The sequence below is a fragment of the Cavia porcellus genome, unplaced genomic scaffold, assembly GCF_034190915.1.
Source record: "Cavia porcellus strain 051 isolate PalLab524CR breed Dunkin Hartley unplaced genomic scaffold, mCavPor4.1 scaffold_23, whole genome shotgun sequence".
Taxonomy (NCBI): domain Eukaryota; kingdom Metazoa; phylum Chordata; class Mammalia; order Rodentia; family Caviidae; genus Cavia; species Cavia porcellus.
The window spans coordinates 11,300,202-11,317,711 of NW_026947506.1; the positions used below are offsets into that span (position 1 = coordinate 11,300,202).

Here is a 17,510-nt window from a genome sequence, read left to right on the forward strand (position 1 = left end):
ATTTAGTAGCTTCTGAAATGTACCAGTGGGCATTTTCTTTTTTCTTTCCATGCCAGGAATCAAAACTCAGGACCTTGCACTTGCCAGGCAGGTGCTATGCCACTGAGCTATATATCCTTAGCCAAAGCCATGGCCTTAATAAAAGGCCCACATTAAACACGGGTGTTCCACTATATTTAGTCATAGTCCCCCCTGAAATCTTAAGAAAAAGAACAGATAACTGTGTTTCAGCCTAACTTGCCTGAGTTCCACAGGTCACAGCACTCACTGACTGAATTTCAGTGCAGATCCGCTACAGGAGGCAGCGAGGCAGGTGCAGTGATGGGCTCCTAACCGCACTATTCAGGTGACTGAGGGGTCACGAGTTCAAGGCCAACCTAGGCAGCATAGCAATACTCTGTCTTGAAAGAAAGAATCTACCCCACTGAGTAATAAAATTAAGTCTTTGGCCCTGGGAAATCGGCTTAAGCTTAACCGAGTGGCACCCTGTGTGCCTCAGTTGAAAGCATTGTGCATGACCTGTGTAGGGAAAATGAAATCGATAGCCCTGGTTCCCCTGAACAGATGAGCCTTTCTGTTTCTGTTTTTATTTTTGCAGTTTGGGGGACTGAACCCAGGGCTTTTCAACTGAGTTACAGCCCCAGACATTTTTAGTTTTTTTGTTTTTTTTTTTTTAAATTTGAGACTGGATGGCACTAACTTGCTAACTGACTCAGTTGGGGCTGTAATTTCTGACCCTCCTGCCATAGCTTGTCCGAATGCTGGGATTCCAAGCATGTGCCACTGCACCTGGCCAGATTAGCCTGTCCTTAGACCTGGAAATAGTGCTGGTACTTCATGGTGGTTACTGTGAATCTTAGTTCTGTGGCTCATCTATTAAAGCCCCTGTTACCAGTACCTTATGCTCCTGAAATTGCTGGTTCGAAGCCACTGGTAAATATTTTATTACAGATTTGGCTAATAGGCTCAGTGCTTATTTATTTTATAATTTGCTGTTTATTTTTTTAGACAGGATTTCACTATGTAGTTCAGGCTGGGCTCAAACTCATAGCAAGCCTCCTGCCTCAGCCTGCTGAGTACTGCGATTACTGGCATGCACCACCATGCCCAGCTTTTTTTTTTTTGATACCTTTCTCAGGCTACCCATGGGGTATGTCAGTGCTGCCACTGCACATTGCTTTTGCAGGTGGTAGCTTAATTATACCCAGATTTCTCCAGGAATGTAGGTTATGCATCTGCATTGATACCTTCCTCTGCAGAGATTCATGTGACACTTCCTTGATGACACACAAATAGAACTCACAAAAACATTCGTCATTTATCTACCCCTAACACAAAAACCCACCACATCAGTTAAAAATTATTTGTAAACTGAGGGCTGTCCCATTCTTGACACTATCAAGTAAAATCTATTGACCCTCTTAGAAAACACAATGCACTTCTAGTGTTTTTGGTTTTTTTTTTTTTTTTTTGGTACTGGGGATGGAACTCATGATCTCATGCTTGCCAGACAGATTTATACTGCTGAGCTAAATCCCAAGCCCATTTTTTTTGAGTTCTGAAGGTGAAAATATTAATCTTACTAATACTGTTACTTTCAAATTACTGAAATTAGTGTCCTTGGGGACATACAACTTTTAATATAAAGATTTATATTGGGGTTTCTCTAGATAAAGAACCCCTTAGGTCTATACAGTACTTAAGTGTGTATATATATATATATATATATGAAAAGACATGTTGTAAGAACTGGCTCAAGGAATTGGGAATGTAACTGGATGTTAGAGGGCTTGACTACCATACTCAAGGCTCTGGTTCCAATTCACACATACATGCATCTACACACACACACACACACACACACACACACACACACACACACAAAATCATACAGTTCTAGAGGCCATGAAGTCCCTTGGCTGCCATCTGCAAGCTGGAGAACCTAGAATGCTAATATAATTCATTCCAAGTCTGAGGCCTGAGAACGAGAAAAGCCAGTCTGGTAACCACCACTCTGTGTGCAAGGCCTGAGAACTGAAGAGCTGAGGGTGATCGTGTAAGTTCTGGTCTGAGTGTGAAGACCAAGAGTCAGGTGCCTCAATGTCCTATGACAGAAGACGCTGCCCCAGCTCAAATAAGGGGACTCAGTTTATTCACCTGTGTTTCCCACACAAGCTATCAGTGGATTAGATGGTGTCTTCTTACACTGGGGAGAGTCCTGTGCTTGACTTGATCTACTAATCCAAATAGTGATCACTTGTGGCTACAGACACATCCAAAAATAATATTGGAGTTATTGGAGCACTCTTAGTCCAGTCAAGTCAACAGAATTGATTGTTACAAGTCCACCTCTTGTCCACGTGGCATCCATACACCTCTCCCTTACTCGCCAAATAAAGACAGTAATGCACAGTTCTGCCTAATATGTTACAGCTGTACTGCATACAGGATAGAATGCATTAATTCCTCCTGAGGAGAAAAAAGATCCTTGAACAGTTTACTCTTGACATCCTGTCATTTTGATCCTCTAAAACTAATACTTAAATAGTAATGTAAAGTATGTTTTCAAGATGATAGGATTTTAACAAATGGTTGAGATACTGCACAATGCTATCTTCAGAGTCTTTGCCACTAGACACAGCAAAAACAGTAAAAACAAAACAGTAAAACACTGAATTTCAAAAACAAGCCTGGAAGAAATTCCCCACAGCTGCCACAGTGCACACTGCCATCCTCCAAGTAGGTGCCCAGATCACCAGCCCCAGGCCTGCAGAGTCAACCAAACAATGCAGGCATCAAGCTGTTCTTTTCACCTCAACTGCTGTCATCTCACCCTGAGTCCTCTGAATCAGCCACTTACCACGGGGTGGAGGGTGGAGCCCTTCTCAGAGCAGCTGTTTGCGAGGTCACTGAGGAGCTCCGGACAGTTCTTGGTGCAGCCTGCAGCTGGTGTCTGGCTCACACCTGTAGCCAAGTAAGCCCTTTGGGGTTGAATGTGCCTAGGACATAGTGCTCAACACATTGTGCTTTATCAAAAAGAAAATGTTAGATAAGGGAGGCTACTATACACAGCTGATGGGAAGATCAGGAACATTTTGTGGATGAGGCTGGTTTGATCACGAATCAGGATATTTCATTCATTGACCAGACAAATGCTGAAGTCTATCTTCTAAATTTCAGCCTGCCACAGAAAGGAAATACACAGCTGAAAACAAACACAAGGGCTCACAATCTAGTAAGCAAACAAATACTCATAACGTAATCATAGAACTGTTCTAAATTTACACGGAAATCGTGAGTGTGGTGGTGCAATCATCTCAAAAAAAAAAAAAAAAAAAAAAAACCCTTCTCAACTGTGCAGTTGGAAAATGGTGAAATATATGACGAGTTCTTTTAACATGGAGGCATTGAACTCATATCCAGTAGCTATGGAATGGTTACAGTAACACTGGCGGCTTCCCAGTAGGCTGGAAAGTAGAGTGAAATCCCCGAGGTATGGAGCTCCTGTGTCTCGCACAGAAGGGCTGCTCATGTTCCACAATGGATGGTGCCTGCTGCTGGTGCTGCTCAGTGCTCCTCCTCAGGAGAGAGCCACGTCCTTTCCAGGAGGCCCACAGATGTGCACCACCACTGCACTTGCGATGCAGGGCTGTGCGTGCTCTGGGTGAGGGACCAGTTTAATGTGGCGGGGGTAGGGTGAGGGTCCTCAGCAATCTTCCTGCTGGGACTCAGAGCTGGGGTGTGGCCTGAGATGCTGTCTTTTCAGTGCCAGCTCTGCAGTGCTTACTTTTTCGTCTGCTGCTTTTAGTCTGCTATTTCTGCAGACAGAAATATGTGTCTGGAAGTGCTCTAGGGATGAAGCACAAGTTGGATTTGAGGGTCCTGGCACCTGGTTAAACTCCTTTGTCATTAATCTAGCCTGATGTTCCCATGTTACCCCCTCTGCTAGACAACTGACAGTGGCTGTTTAAAAGGTTTTTTTCCTTGGAAGCTAGTGGTATGCTGTTACTTTTTATCAACTTAGAACTAAATGTTTCTGGACTTTTATTTAAAGCATTTTGGGGTTACTGAATAAGAAACTGTTTGTTACAGAAGTACTGAGGTCGTGCACCTAAGTACAGGCTGTGGTATGTACGTTGCAACACAGGAAGGTGTTAGCTTTGCCTCTGACATGTAAAACTCTCCACTTCAAGAAAGTTTCCCTCTATGTGCAGCCGCTGTGAGCTTTAAAGACCTCGGGGGTCACTTCAGGGCAGACAGTTCTGTTGGATGTGGGTGATCATGCCGACAACATGTCCTCTCTGCCTCGTGAGACTCACCTGCTCTGCAGGCGGTGTCCCCATGGGGCTGTCTGTGCATCGTGTACTATGGGGTGCTACCGCTTTGCTTGTGCCACAATACTACCCTCCAAGGCCTCCGAGCCTTCATATGAGAAGCAGCTGCCGTGGGGTTCTTGCTGGCCTCTGAGGACACTGAGACCTGCCAGACCTGACAGGGGAGTGGGGAGAGCTGAGGAGGTCCCCAGCTGGCCTGGCTCCTCAGGGTAACTGCTCCTGCTGTGCGCTGTAGCTTACACAGAAAGAGCAGGCCTGCTGCGCATCCTGCACCACCTGATGGATGACAGTTTACTTCTGGGATTTTTCACTTTATCATCCTACCTTCTGTCCCACCAGTGTTTTATCAGCCAATCACCGCTCTATTTCAGGGACGGTTTCAGGCACAGGTGAATCATTGCTGACAAAAGACTTTCCCGCCTTTTCACCTTAATGTTTTAATTGCACATCTAGGAAATGATAGAACTCCAGTTTAGATCTTGACCCTTGGGAAAGGAACCCGAAGCCCAGGGTGCTGTCCACCCTGGTGCAGTGAGGCGGGGGGACTTGGGAGAGCTGAAGGGTCAGGCAACAAAGGAGCCTGCTGGGCTGCAGGGTTCTCTTGCCTGGAGTCTCCACCTATGCACCATGTGTCCCTCCTGTGTACTACCACCTCTATCAGTGCACCCCCCCCCCCAACCTGTGCACTTGTGTGTGGGCTCCCACAGATGGCGCCAAGTGGACAGGCAGCTTCAAAAGGTGGCTGCCAACTTTGCAAGGACTGGGAATCTTCCTCCTGAGCAGTTAACAGAGGGCTCCACATCACGGGCCAGGACACGCCAGTCTGACGGGCAAAGCCACAGGCACAGCCAGGTCCCCGTCCCATCACTGCACTGCACTGCACAGGCAGAGGGCGGGGTAAGCATGAAAAGGAGAAGGGGGGCAGAGGGTGGGCAGCGCACAGAGCTCCGGGTCCTGCGGGCTGTGTCCCAGTGAGCTGGGTAGATTCACAGGACTTTACAGATGCCAAGAAACAGTTTAAAATAGTGTATAAATTTTTATCAAGTACATGACACAAAAGTTTTTTCTTTCAACAAAGTTTTCATGTCATACACCTAAAGTCCAATAAATAAATGTTATCTTTTTAGATCATATATCTTCTCCTTAAAATCTCCTTATATTCTTGTGACGTTTCTGAAATTAGATCTTGACTTGATTTATTGGTAAGTCTTCGGGGAGAAAATTTCAAGACTGCAGATTCAATTTCAGCAGTAGCTGTAAAGAAAAAGTTACAGTCTTTATCTTGAGAATTTCAGTTTATTAAACATGAGCTATTAAAACAACTGAGAACCTTGTAAATGATGATGAAAAAAACTACATATGTGAAAGTATAGTAGAAAATTGTAACGTAATTTGCCTCTAGTTGCACCTTGAGGTAATTATCACATGGCTGACACGGCCATGTGCTACAGTGCTGGAAGGACAAGAGGACCAAAGGGCCACTCTGACACTGGAGCCTGGACAACCAGGCAGATTCCAAAGACACTGTGACAGGTAGGAAGGGCACAGGACTTTTGGTGGAGGCGATGTGTCAGCTGGCACCTGAAGTACAAGGAGAAAGCACACCAGGGCAAGGGAAGGGGGACAGGAGGTGCCTGGTGGGGAGGCGGAGCCCAGAGGCAGAGCAAGGCAGACGGACCAGACCAGAATCCAAGGGATGCGGGCGTTTTCATTCGATGCCAAGGAACGTGAAGTTTTCCTGAAGGCAAAAGGTAAATCAACGGCAAAGCAGTGCTTTATGACAAAACTTGTCAGGTGACAGTTTATGCACTGGAACTGCTGGACTCCTCCTCAGTGAGGGGGAACCCTGGCCGTGAGGCTGAGAAGCCCCGAGGGCTGTTTCTCAAGGACAGCGGCAGCCTGCGGCCAAGTCTTATTGGGCCGGGAAAGAGACACAGAGGCTTTTAGAAGGTATGAACCATGACAGAATGAGGACTCTGTATATCCTTTACTGTTTATATTTTCACATCTTTTCTTTGATGTTATGAAACAGTGAATGTAGACTTTATTACCCAATGAGAGGAAAGCAATGTCATTTGCTTTTTATAGTTTATTTAAAAAAATCAATTAATATATATTGAATTCATAAATTTTGGGAACATACCTTCTCTAGCTGCTCTAGTTATACTGTTTTCCAACTCTTGGCGCATCTGAAATAAACATTTAAAATGCTTAAGTTAAATAAGAGACGTTTTTATGGGAATAATATGTATCAGAGTATGGTCTTTAAGACTTTTTAAATGAAGTTTATTGATACAATTTAGATATACATAATGATCACATTCATCACAGGGAATCTGTACCTGAACATGATGTAACTTGATTCTCCCCCCTGTCCCCATTTCCCTATCTTTAAGACTTTTTTTTTGGTACTGGAATCGAATTCACGACCTTGAGCTTGCCAGGCAGGTGCTTACACCGCGGAGCTAAATCCCTGATCCATCTTTAAGACTTTTACACACAAGATCTAACTTGAAGAATGCTTTTAAAAAAAATCACATAAAATGTTTAAGTTCACATAATAGTATATATGTGCAGTGCTTTTAGGTTATTCTGATCAGCACAATTAATATTGATTTATTAAAGAAAAGTGAGAAAAAGTTATTGTTAGTGCAGTGAGGACCATGTATCTGAAAGCGTATCTTAGTGTAATTGTCTTATGTATTTTGTGATTTTTTTGGCCTATATGTCTGGTTTTTAATCTGTATATTTGGTAATTAACTTTCTAAATTATAAATAAACGAATCTGATGCTGGCAAAAACAAAAGAGGGATGGAAGGAAGAGGGGGGGAAGAATGGAAATGTGTTTTGACAAGTACTGATTTCCCGACAATTAATGTAATCATTATGTGTGGGGAACATATTAATAAAAGCCAAAAAAGAAAAAAATTGGTCTATTAAATATAAGGGTGATGCTTTATTAAAAAAACATAAAGCTCATATTTTATAGTTCTTATCAAAACTCTTTCCATAATAAAACTTCAGTGTTTTCACTTTAATAGATTTTTTTCCTGAAACTTAACTCTACTTTTCAAATAATTAAAAATTTAACATATTTGTTATTTTTTTTAGCAAAAAGTCTTAAATACATAAATGGAGAAAGTTGTATTGTTATAGTGTCATGCAAAATATCTACTGGCAAAAGATTTAAAATATGCTGTTTGGATTGTGACACAGTAAATATTTCTTTATTAATATACATATTAAGATTTCAGGAAATTTGCCTGAGGATAAACATAGGTTAGAGGCAGTTTTCAAGCTTTCTTTGGTTCATTTCTGTCTAGAGATGGAAACAGGGAAGATAGTACACTGCTCCTACTGTAACTCTGTCTGTTATCCCTTGAAGTCAGGAGTGTATTTTTTTGAAACATAACTAATGACAATTTCTGTTTATGCAATGTGTGGGAATACCTCCATTTATTTTGTACTTTCCCCAGCTAATGTGTTCTTACGTTACTCTTTTGTATAAAAGCTTTTCTCTTACTAATGCTCCAAGCAGGGGGTAACTTCTCACACACAACATAATACTTTGTGGTAGCAATGATAACATGATACTCAATGCGTTTAAGAATTTTAGGTATAAAGTCAATTTCTTTGATAGGCTTCTCAATACCTCTTTTTCCTCAGGGACTCACTATGTAGTTGAGGCTGGCCTTGAACCCACTATATATCTAGGCTGGCCTCGAACTCACAGCAATTCTCCTGCCTGCCTCAGCCTCCAAGTGCCGGGATTACAGGCATGAACCACCATGCCCAGTTTGAAATAATCTTATATTAGCATTAACACTATGTCAAACGTAAATCAGTTTAACAAGACTTGAAGTAAGGAACTACCAATGCAATTATCTGTTCCTATAAAAGCTCTTCTCCTACTTACTTAATGCCTATAGATAATAGATCTTATGTCTGTATCCCATGCATAAAAACTTAATACATGAATTCAACCTAGATAAAAATGAAATATTTTTCTCAAAAGATTGTTTACTTTTGTGAAGAACTTTTTCCTTACTTCTTTGTCTTACTTTTTGCATTGCTGAGACAAAACACCCAACACTCAAAAGGAGGAAAGGTTTACTGTAGCTCAGAGTTTGTAGAGGTTTCAGCCCAGAGTCAGCTGGCTCCAAGCAGGCTGAAATACAGAGCTGGCTATAGAGAAACAGATGTTCCCTGAATTGGCCAAAGACATGATTGCATCCAGCTGAGACGCCAACAGGACTCACTGCACATAGGTGAGAACTGTCCCCTGCTGATGGCTGGAATGAGGGCTCAAGCAAGAGCTTGTGAGATTCCAGGGCTAAGACACGAGAAAACAAGATAATGTCTCAGCTGAGGCCATGGGACAGACAGTCATGAGCATGTGAATTCATGGACTTTTGTTCCACAGAGAATACTGGTCACTCCAGAGTTCCTCACTTGCAAAATTCTCCTCTGCTCTTTTTTTTGGGGGTACCAGGGAGATCAAACTCACAACACTGCGCTTGCTAGACAGGCACTTGAGCTGCTGAGCTAAATCCCTGGGCCACCACCTTTTGGTGCTGGAGTTTGAATCCAGGACCTCACTCCTGCTGAACATGGACTGTACGACATCCCCAAGCCTGTACTGAAGACATTTTAACTCTCTAGACAGCAAATATTTGCAGAATAGAAAACTTAGGTCATGATCACTGTTTTTTCTCCTCTTAAAGATCATCTGGCAGAAGCTGCCTCTGTTCTAACCACGAGTGCCCTCCACCTCCGTAAATTCTCTTCTAGCACTTCACTGGCAACTTGAGTGCTTTAAAACATAAATAACAGCTGAGGGCAACTGACTTTCAGAAGGACAGAGGAAGGAAGGACAGCCTCAGGACACCAGGAGGGAGGGCTTCCCTGGAGAGTGGCCTCCAAAGCCCACTCGAGGCCTCGAGAACGGCTCCCGCTCCACCCTGGTGGATGCAAGAGGTTGGGGTGGTTTGAGCTCCCCCGTGAACACTGACAAAAATATTCAGTAAGTCGTGGTAAGTCCCTTTTATTTAATTCTCACTTTCCCATCAGATCACTTAGTATCCTTACATTCCTCTTAGTATCAATTCAGAATTCTTATTCCCAGGGAATGGCTTACTCCACTGCCCAGCACAGGAGACAGGAGGACAGGGAGGACAATGGCCACCTGACACTTGTCATCACCTTACTCTGCTAGACAGGCACAACTAAAGCCTCTGCCAAGGACAAAGTAAGAGTTTAGCACAAACTGAATGCTGCTAGCAAAAATAAAAAGCCTGCTAAATTGCTGATTTTTACTTCATGTTTACTATTAAGTCAAAAGCTGTATTAATTCCTTGTATAGTAAAACACACTTATTTAAGAAAACAACAGCCCTGATGTTTATTTCTTGGTGGGGCTTGTGCTTCAGAGGCCCCAGGAAGCCAGTCTAGCCTTACTGAGGTCAGCACGTCTGTAATTTCTTTTTATAGTTTTCCACTTCCAAAAATGTAAGATGACAAAACTGTACACAGCAGAACAATGGACCATGGATTTTAGCCTATTAGAATTCTTCTCAACTGGGGCTTTCAAACTATGTCTGCTGAGCTAAGGTTCCGCTGAGGACACTGCAGCATGATCGGATGACAAGTCCCACATGAGCGCCTCCACCCCTTCCATACCCTGCTGCGTATAATACAGTTTCATGGAAACATTTTCTTCTATAAAAAAAGGTCTACTTTTTTAGAAAGTAGTGAAAACCACACGTCTCTGAATTGACACATGATCTACCACAGGTGCAGAGAGATCGGAACTTGACTGAAGTCACAGAGCCAACTAGTCAGGCAGGAATGGGCTTGCGGTCATCTCCCTGCACTTGGCATTTCATACAGTTATTTCTCTCCTATTCAGGAGAGATGATACATGTTTAAATCACCTTGGAGAAGATGCACATGTAAAACTCTCATGGAGCTTAGTAATGTTCAGCATGAGACATTCAACAGTTCTCTAATAAACCGAGTTCTAAAGCTATGACTACAAATAAAGGATACAAGTTAATGTGAATTGTTAGTAGCCATTAAATACACTCCATTTTAGAGTGCAATTTAAAAACAATCACAGAACAGTATTTGAAGGAGAAATCATAGACCTTGGTTTACTCAAATCATTCAACAATTGAGTGATGCATGTTTTGGGTTATGTATAGCAAAAGTAAAAAACACAAAACAGGCTTCTCTTTAGCATCTAGCAACATCTGGCTACTTCTGATCATGACTTGAGATATTCAAGGATGGGCTTCATTGAAATCTTGGTCTGAGTCCCCCCAGACGTGACAGGAGAAGCACCGCATGGACTCAGGCTCTCTCTGCCTCCCTCCAGGGAGAGGGGCTCTCAGAGGGTATGAAGGGATGAAGCACCCGACTTCACAGGGAGGACCTGGGCACATGTGTTAGCTCTGCTGCCTCTGCAGTGAGCGGCGGTTGCTGGGACAGATGTCAGGTGCTGATTTCCTCCACTAAACGTGCGCTTAGCCTAAGTGTGCAATCTTGGGTGAGGCACTTGCACGCTCTCATCCCACCTATGTGTTATGTGCCGGCGCCAAGCTACGACACTGATCTTGATCTTCCTGACCTACGTTCTGAGCATGATGGACAGAGGAGGTCATTTTCTGCTACCTCACTGCAGTCCCAACAAGAGCAATGACAAGAGAACCCTTACCACTGTTTTTTCTTCTGTGACTTGAAATATGCTAACCCTGGGTGCTGTGTTATATATGTCTACATGTATCAATAAATGTGTGCAGTTATCACAATTCTGCAAAGTTAAAGATATACCCCATCTAGTTCAGTTACACTTATTTGAATAAAGTTAATAAATATCTTTTGAAAATGAAAGCTGCAGGAAAGTTTTTAAAAACAGTAAATTTGTTTCTTTATGTTACCACATATGAATGTGATCTCAACATGTAAAAGCCAAGTCCACACAGTATTCTATCAGACTAACCCCTCCCCCTGGGATCAAACTCAGCCTCGTGCAGGCAGCCACAGTGCTCTGCCATGAGCTTCTTCCCCTGCCCAGTATTTCACCAAATTAACAAGAATTAAATCAGGAATCTCAGAAGCAAAGGAAAGATGATACCATCACTAACCTTGGTGAGGTAGTTCTCTATGCTGTCGTTTGAAGGCTGTGGGTTTAATGTATGAACCACTAAGCTTTCTCTGGGAAGAAAACTTCTGTGGAGCGTCAAACTGTGATTAAGATTTCCGACACAAGGACACTCGAGGACAGGTCTTGTACTAACAGTGCTCAGCAAAGATCTGCTTTGCTGTTTCTCCACCAGAAGTTCAGTATTGGCCTCTTCTAGCCTTTCTCTAGCCCTGTGAAGATTGCAAAAGGCAAATACTTAGGATCTCATTTTTGCCTGACTTTTTTTTTTTGAGACAGTGTCTTGCTATATAGCCCAGGCTGGCCTCAAACTCACAGTGATCCTTCTGCTTCAACCTCTGAGTGCTCGGATTACAGCCACGTGCCACCATGCCCAGTTCTCAATGACTCCTAAATGACTTCATTTAAAAAACTGCCACATTCAGTGTTCAGTGCCTCAACAAGGAAAATGTATCAGAGCATGCTTATCACAGAACAACTAAAATTGTTCTAAAGAAGTACATATATTTGTAGGGAGATTCCTAACGAATAAGTAATTCTAACAAAGCAGGAGAGAGAAAAATGGTTGTCAACGGTGTCTGGCTTAACAGGAAACACTGCTAATTCCTGTAAGACTCTACTTACAAGAAGCCACTAGAAACACTTGTACTATAGGGTAACTATAAGAGATGATGGACAGGTTAATTAGCCTGACTAAAGTAGCTATTTTCCTTTGTATAAATATGTACACTGACAACCCCAGCACTCTGAGAAGCTGAGACAGGAGGAATCATGAGTTAGGGTCAAGCCCATGCAACTTAGTGAGACCTCGTCTCAAAAAAGGGGTATGGGAGAGACTGGGTTTAATCTCCAGTACTGAAAAACAGGCACATGTAGATGTATGTGTCTGTTCCACATTCAAACAGACATATACAAACATGTTGTACTCCTCACATATATACAATTAAAAAACAAAACTGAAAAAAGGATTAGAAATGCTTGTATTTAGCTAAACAGTTTAGGGCTAAACATTTTTTTTCTCAAAGATATTTTCAAGTGGTAGCTTTCCCACCTGTGCATCTGCCCATTACCTGGCCATGAGGAAGTAATTTAGAGCAATCATGAGGCCGCAGGCTTCAGGATCACAAAGAAGCAGGGCAGTGCCTGGCCAGGGAATACCCTTCCCAAGGATCACAGGTAGACCTGCCTCTTCTGTCTTCCACCCACCCTTCACACTAATTCACACTAGTGAATTGTACTTCTGCTCATCCCTGGTTAATCTTTTCCTATATTGCAAGCATGACTTTATGTAGAATAGAAAAAATATACAGGACAGTTGGTTACCAGACAGCTTCGTGCGATAATGTCAATGATTACAGTCAAGGAAAGCTGTTTTATCAAGTGGCAGAATGTGTCCAGTATTAGCAGCACCTGACAGTTTGAGTTTATGTTGTAATCTTCCAAAAATAAGATTAATAGTTCTATTTAAAAGAATAGCAACATGTAATGTTATAGCAATATAATTTTCTTAATGATGAAGCTTCAAAAATATCTGAATGGAAAAAAAAAATTAAAAAAAAAAAATAGAAGGGGCTAGGGATTTAGCTCAGCGGCGTAAGTGCCTGCCTTGCAAGCAGGCAGTCGTGAGTTCTATCCCCGGTACCAATTAAAAAAAAAAGGAAAAAGAAGAAAAAAAATTAAAAATATCTGAATGACCAAATCAGATTACCCACATAAGAACACCTTACCATGCTAGGCATGTGGTGCACACCTGTAATCCCAGCACTTGGGAGGCTGAGTCAGACAGATCCAACTCATGGGCTACACAGAGAGTTCAAGGGGAGCCTGCACTACAAAGTAAGAGCTTGTCTCAAAAAACCAAAATTCAATAAAAATTCAAAATTCAATAACATTTCAAGAATAAGTTCATTTAACAACTGTATTTCCCAAAATGTCTAGTTAGCATTTATTTTCTACTACTTTCATGAACCTGAAAAGTATGCTTCAGAGGAAAATGAATGAACTCAGCCTATTTCTACGATTCTGTTTGGACTTACTTGTTTAGCTTACTAGACAATGATTTTCTAGTTCTGAATTCCTCCATATAGAGTTGCCTGTATTTTTCCAGTTGTATTTTATTGAAATCTTCTTCAGTTTTCGTTTTAGAGAGCTCCAACTCCAGGTCTTTAATTCTGAGTTCCATCTGATTTCTCATTGAAGCATTGTTACTCTCTCTTAACTGCTCTAAATGTTCTTGAGATGCCGCTTGTGTCTAAAGCAAATTAAAAGATGTATTTTTTAAAAAAGTGTGATCCAAATACAAAAGGCAATCAAAATATGCAGTGAATGTTTAAAAAAATTTTTTACAGTAAAACATATCCTTTCCCTGCCTCTGAGTACACATATCCTGCTATTCTCGCCACTTTCTGAAGCACTTCCGGAAGTCCGCTTTCACGAGTGTCTTTACAAAGTGTGATTAAAAACACAGGGAAGGCTGCTGCTGAGAGCCATCCCGTGGAAAGGCAGCTCATAAACACATGGTGGTGTGTCCTCTGTCTACGTTATCCACCACACCTGGCACCACGTGACTTCTGGCTCTTTTCCAGAGTAAAATGACCCAGAGGTGTAAACATCTGCAGTCAGTTCAGGATAGCAAGGCAGCTGGGACAGCACGGTGAAGAGTCCTCATGAAGGCGCACTGCCAGAAGCGCTTGAGCGAGTGGCAAGAATGGCGGGCCAAGCACGTTCCCAGTGAAGGAGAGTATTTTGAGGGGGACTAATCGCAATGTGTCTTTTTTACTGTGATAAAATTATTTAAAAAAAATTTTTTTTTTGTCTTTTTCCTTTATTGGTACCGGGGATCGAACTCATGACTGCCTGCTTGCAAGGCAGGCGCTTATGCTGCTGAGCTAAACCCCCAGCCCCAAATTACTTAAAAATTTAAAAGCGTGTTGTTTGATCATAACTGAAAGTTATTTTGCATTTCCTTGAGTTCTGAGCCAATGATTTGGAAAAGGAATTTTACATATATGAATTGTAAACATTTTAAATGTTTCTTTTTTGGTGGTGCTAGGCAAGCACTCCACCACTGAGGTCCATCTATAGCCCTGAATCATTCCTAGTACTCACGTACTCCAATCACTCAAATATAAACAATTCAAAAGTTTAACAACTGAACGAGGTAACAATTTAACAAAATTATTACACCACACTTTTTTCTTTTTTGCTCTTAACAGTTTTAGGTCCATTAGTCTTAAAAAATCAAATGATTCTCATTCTCAAATAAATATCATTGAGAGATCAATTTGGTTCTAATGAAATGGGAAATATTTAATGGAAGACACACACTGTCATCTTCCTTCTAGAAACTTCAAGATAAAAGTTATAAAGGAAGCAGAAGAAACACAAACAATGTAAACATCCGAAATAGTATTTTCAATGAAATGACTTAAGCACATTAAAGAGAAGTAAGTTAACCTGTAAAAACAAGTTGACTTGTTTTAATTTTTCCAGTAAGTCTCGTCTTGCTCTTTCCTCAATCTCCCGCTTATACTGTTCTAGTTGTCCATGTTCTACTACATTTTTTTCTAAGTGACTTTTGAGGTTTACAACTTCTTGTTCCAATTTCTTTTTATTCTCCTCTAGTGTTTCACAATTCTTCTGTATATTTTTCATAGACAATAACTCCTGGTGGAGAAACTCATTATTTTTATCCAGATGTAGACATTTAGAAGATGTAGCTTCCAGTTTTGCTGCAAGGTCATCAATCTGCATGAATAAAATAACACAGACGGGTAATGAAGGAGTGGGCTAAGAACAGTCAAACACAAAATGAATAGAAGTTACACTTACATCCAGTTGTAATAAAATGTAATCCACCCTAGACACTTGTCCGATATTCCCTTGAATTACTCAGAAAATCAACACTATTAAAACCATCAGGAGTCTATACCACCCCCCACTGCTAAATTTGACTGGCTTTAAAAGAAACAAAACAAAACAAAACAAAAAAAAAAAACATCAAGAGTCCTATTCTTTACTCTCATTATCTTTGTCACAAAATGTGTGCATTTGATCTTGGACTTTTATTTTTCTGGGATTGTTTCATTTCTGCCCTTAAAATGATGCTGAGTCACCTCTTAGTAGTATAATCTTTTACCCTTCCCCATCTCTGCCTCATAATTTCCAAAAGAATCAGAGACATCATTCTGAATTACTTAGGTTTGAACCAATAAAGGCTACTAGAGTACAACTCTGAAAACAAGGCTTTAATTGGTGACTCTGGCATGCATGAACTTTAGCTATAAGATTTTTCCTGAATTGTGAATGTTTTACGTTAACTGGAATTACATTCTGCGATGCAATGATTCTCTGTTAGGATAAATAACATTCCTCAGTGTAAAAGCAGTTTTTGGAACAAAAATGTCTCAATTCGATGGTACTGTCTTCTAATCTTCTGATCCTTTCCATGAAGAGAGCACACTAAACAACAATATCCACAAGAAAGAGGTGGGACTTCAGTGGCGCTGAGCGGAAGTACCATCATCGTTAGATAAAATCGTTAGAATGGCATTTTAAAAACATTTTTTTTGACATTTCTCCTGTAAAACTCCCTCTGCTGAGTGTGGAGTTTACCTTCGTTACTGGTTTCTAGTGAAATGGGTATGGCGGAACTGCCATGTGACTTTGCAGGTGAGATGAAAATCTGAGCTATCTTTCACCAGAGTCTCCCTAGGGAACCAGTCCCCATACAGCAAGGAAGCTCCAGACACAAGTGAATCCTCACCTAAGTCGTCCATTCACCGCCTTGCTGAGGGCCCAGCTAAAGCCTGCTCTGACTGCCTGATATGTGAGTGGACACCTTTTAGATGAATCCAGTCCTTCCCTTCAAGTCACCCCAGCTGAGGTCAAATGGAAAGGATGAACTGGCCTCACTTACCCTGGTCCAAACTGAAGACTGTGAACAAAATAAATCTCACTTTGTGACAATGAATTTTGAGGTGTTATAAATTAATAATTGAACAGATCCAGCTGGGCATGGTGGCCCATACCTGTGATCCCAGCAGTTGGGGAGGCTGAGGCAGGAGGGTCACTGTGAATGTGAGGCAAGCCTGGGTTACAAAGTGAGCCCCCAGCCAGCCTAAACTACACGGCAAGACTCAGTCTCAAAAAAAAAAAAAAAAAAAAGGCTGGGGATTTAGTTCAGCGGCATAAGCGCCTGCCTTGAAAGCAGGCAGTCGTGAATTCGATCCCTGGTACTGATAAAAACGAAAAAGACCAAAAAGGGCAAAGCTTGTAGGGACCAGAAGAGAGAAGCCAGATCGCCTTCCCTGTGAGCTGACTGGCACATGGACTGAGAATCAAGAACTACAAATCTTCCCCAGAAGCAACCAGCTGGTTTGGAGGACAGGCTGAGTTGACAGCAACTGAGGTACAAAAACAACTAAAGGCTTGTACTGTTTGAGTGACACTGCAGGTTAAGGCTGGAAGTCCGAGCATCCACTAGGAGAATAACACTATGCAAAGTAGCAAATACGGGGCTTCCCTCTGTCTTGTTTTTGAAACCCAATATTGAGCTGTTTTGTTTTGTTCTGATTTATTGTTTTGTTTTACTCACTGTTATGTTTTGATCGTTTTTACTCTGTTTTGTTTGATTTTACTATGTCTGATGGGATGGACAACTACTGTGGAGAGAACAACATATATTAGGTAACCATTGCTGATTTCCTATTATCCTGTTTTGAAGTTCTGTACCACTTTCACTGCCTTGTTTTGATTGGCTTTACTCTGTTTTGTTGGGTTTTATTGTCTTTATTAAAAAAAAAAAATCAAACTGAACCAAACCAACACAAGTCCTAAACCAAATCAATAACTGCACAGATAGTGATACTAAATGAGTTGTTGCCATTGAAACAAAACTGGAACATGTAGAATATCTCTGGACTGCAAGTGGGTGGAAGCAGAAAGGACCCAGAAGAGAAAGCAAGCCGACTGTCAGTGGAAGACTGGTGGTCCTTACAGAGGATGGGAGGAAGG

General features: G+C 41.6%; 2 protein-coding genes across 6 annotated transcripts in view; one reads left to right on the forward strand and one right to left on the reverse strand.

Moving 5' to 3' along the window:
* Positions 1–17,510, forward strand: part of Znf33b (zinc finger protein 33B) — a 100,622-nt gene that overhangs the window by 21,885 nt on the left and 61,227 nt on the right. The window contains exon 6 of one of the 3 annotated variants that reach the window (XM_063233568.1): positions 14,081–14,252. The exons of the other annotated variants lie outside the window; for them this stretch is intronic. Within the exon in view, the coding sequence (XP_063089638.1) occupies positions 14,081–14,085 (5 nt within the window). The 3' untranslated portion in view covers positions 14,086–14,252. Of the gene's footprint in view, positions 1–14,080; positions 14,253–17,510 lie in introns of those variants that run through there. 3 annotated transcript variants of the gene reach the window in all.
* The window catches only part of Ankrd30a (ankyrin repeat domain 30A), a 93,767-nt gene continuing 81,614 nt past the window's right edge, over positions 5,358–17,510 (reverse strand). For all 3 annotated transcript variants that reach the window (XM_063233561.1, XM_023563470.2, XM_063233560.1), the window contains 5 exons: positions 14,952–15,242; positions 13,532–13,746; positions 11,479–11,707; positions 6,478–6,523; positions 5,358–5,588 (listed from right to left, as the gene is read on the reverse strand). In XM_063233561.1, coding sequence (XP_063089631.1) covers positions 5,458–5,588; positions 6,478–6,523; positions 11,479–11,707; positions 13,532–13,746; positions 14,952–15,242 — 912 coding nt within the window. In that variant the 3' untranslated portion in view covers positions 5,358–5,457. The remainder of the gene's footprint in view (positions 5,589–6,477; positions 6,524–11,478; positions 11,708–13,531; positions 13,747–14,951; positions 15,243–17,510) is intronic.